The sequence below is a fragment of the Littorina saxatilis genome, linkage group LG7, assembly GCF_037325665.1.
Source record: "Littorina saxatilis isolate snail1 linkage group LG7, US_GU_Lsax_2.0, whole genome shotgun sequence".
In the NCBI taxonomy this organism is placed as follows: Eukaryota; Metazoa; Mollusca; class Gastropoda; order Littorinimorpha; family Littorinidae; genus Littorina; species Littorina saxatilis.
In genome coordinates, this window is record NC_090251.1 from 47857331 (window position 1) to 47859830 (window position 2500).

The 2500-nt window shown below is 43.0% G+C and overlaps 1 protein-coding gene across 1 annotated transcript in view; it reads right to left on the reverse strand.

Moving 5' to 3' along the window:
• Window positions 1-2500, reverse strand: part of LOC138971656 (transgelin-2-like) — a 19844-nt gene that overhangs the window by 4783 nt on the left and 12561 nt on the right. The window contains exon 5 of the mRNA XM_070344426.1: window positions 117-339. Coding sequence (XP_070200527.1) covers window positions 117-339 — 223 coding nt within the window. The remainder of the gene's footprint in view (window positions 1-116; window positions 340-2500) is intronic.

Sequence of the window (2500 nt, forward strand, 5' to 3'; positions counted from 1 at the left end):
GTTGTTGATGACAACCAAGACGGGCCCCTTCCTGCCCCCCTACAGACCAAAACCTGGACAGATAGACCCAATACACCATCCCCATTCACCCCCACCCCAAGTGTTCCCTGTCTCACCAAGAAGCCAAGACTGTGGATGTTGTTGATGACGTTCAAGAAAGGTCCCTTCCTGCCCTCCCACAGGTCCGCGGACTGCACGGTGAACTCCTTAGCCAGACCGTACTGCAGGCAGCCGTTGTTGTAGCTTTCGATGTTGGTGTAGGCCACGAACATGGTGGCCGCCTTCTTCTGGAAGTGCACCTTGGGCTTGCCCTCAGACTCCAGAAGCTTGTTGATCAGCCTGGGGGGTACGAGTGGAGTAGAGTAAAATCAACAGAATAGAATAGAATAGAATAGAACAGAATATAATAGAATAGAATGGAATGGAATGAACTAGAAAAAAACAAAAGTGGACTAAAATAGATTAGCACAAACTCCAACAGCTTGTTGGTCAGCCTGAGGAATACGAAGTGAGTAAAGTAGAATCGAAAGAATATAATAGAAGAACGGAATTGAATATACTACACTACCCGTCATACAAAAGTACACATATACATTTAGCTGTAGATCTTTGTGATGCGGCCAGTTATATTCAAACCAAGTGTATTTCAAGAAAGGTCATTCATTCTCCTACCGTATGAAATAAAGAGTTTCATTTTTCATAAATTAGTGTTTATGCAGTGTAGCGGAGAACTAGGACATCCCCCAAAAACATTTTGCAAAAGCAAATTTGAATACACTAAATTACACACACAAATCAAAGTAAGCAAGAGTGACCTCTTTGATCTCAAATTGAAGAACAACTCATTTGCTACCCATACACATTTTTTGGTTCAGCTCAAGTGCCTAGCAGTGTTGTTCTTGAGTATTTTAGTGTCTGAAAGTTTGCTTTTGCGAATTGGATTTAGGGAGATGCCCTAGGTCTCCGGTACACTGCATAAACACTAATTGATGAAGAATATGGTGTACACATGCTTTTATAATAAAAAGTTACTGCGTCAGTATGCAATACGAACTATTTGAAAGAAATGAGTAATCATGTATACGTAATGTTAGTGCTGTTATTATTGTAATGAACAAAAACATGCATACAGAGACATATTTGCATCTGAGAGACTGACAAACTGAAAACAAAACGTAAACCAGACTAATAATAATAAATAACGTTTCTATAGCGCGAGTCCCATCAATTGGCTCCAGGCGTTTTACATATTCATTCTAAAACAAACCAGCGCAAATTAAACGTATGTCTGTCTGATCTGTCTGTTTTTCTGTCTTTACTATTTGTTCTGTCTATGCTCTATCTGTCTCTCTGTCTCTGTCTCTGTCTCTCCCTCTGCCCCTCCCATCTCTCTCTCTCTCTCTCTCTCTCTCTCTCTCTCTCTCTCTCTCTCTCTCTCTCTCTACCTCTGCCCCTCTCCTCTCTCTCTCTCTCTCTTTCTCTCTCTCTCTCTCTCTCTCTCTCTCCTTCTTCTCTCTCTCTCTCTCTCTCTCTCTCTCTCTCTCTCTCTCTCTCTCTCTCTCTCTCTCTCTCTCTCTCTCTCTCTCTCTCTGCAGAATGCTGCATTTCGAGGCAATTCAGTAGTTCCCCGTGCACTTTTTACTGCTTTTCAGTCAGTCAATGGTTGCAACAACAACTGAAGAAATGTGGGACTGCGTTGACGCATAAATCACGAAACAAAGTCAAAACACAAGAAGTACATGTGCTAACAACAGCATGTTACTGCCCACAGACTATGCCAATCCGATTGTATGTACATTACATTCGTTAGCAACTACAGACAGAAAACGTAAAACTAATAATCTGCAAAGCAAATCGTCGTCTGTTAACTCAGCAGCGACAAGGCCAAAACACCAACCAACATTGAAAAGCAAACGTAAATCAACAGCAACAAGGAACTTAGTCGATAAATATCGACAGGGGGCGGACAAATGGTTTACATGTGAAATGTGTGTATATGGGTGTGGTTCTGAAACAAACAAACCATGTGAACCCCCCCATCCCACCGCTCGCGGGCTGAACGACTGACGTCACATGTCGCTTCGGTCTCAGTTTTCCTGAGAAGAACACCGCGTGTACATAATACACAATTCGATCGCGTAGCACTGCCAATGCACATTTTCGCAACGAAAACCGTGCTACTGTTTCTTGTGTGTTAAATCTGAAAGCAATATAAGTGAACGAACAATTGAAAACTGATATCACGTTACTAAACTCCCAAAAGTAATAAATTACTTCTGACTGCGGTACACAATACGGCAGTCACCTCTGCGAATGCTGTCGAAGAATCTAACCGAAAGTAAACATTCTGGGAATCTACGCGCATCGGCCTTGACGCAAGTTCAATACTTAGCCAATGAGCGTGCCGCGGCGAAGTTGGCCGCTGTAAGTCTCGCAGCGCTGGCTGGCTGAGCGAGTTGCGTGTCCATCCTTTTTTGGTCCAAGCCGCACCAGATTAGTA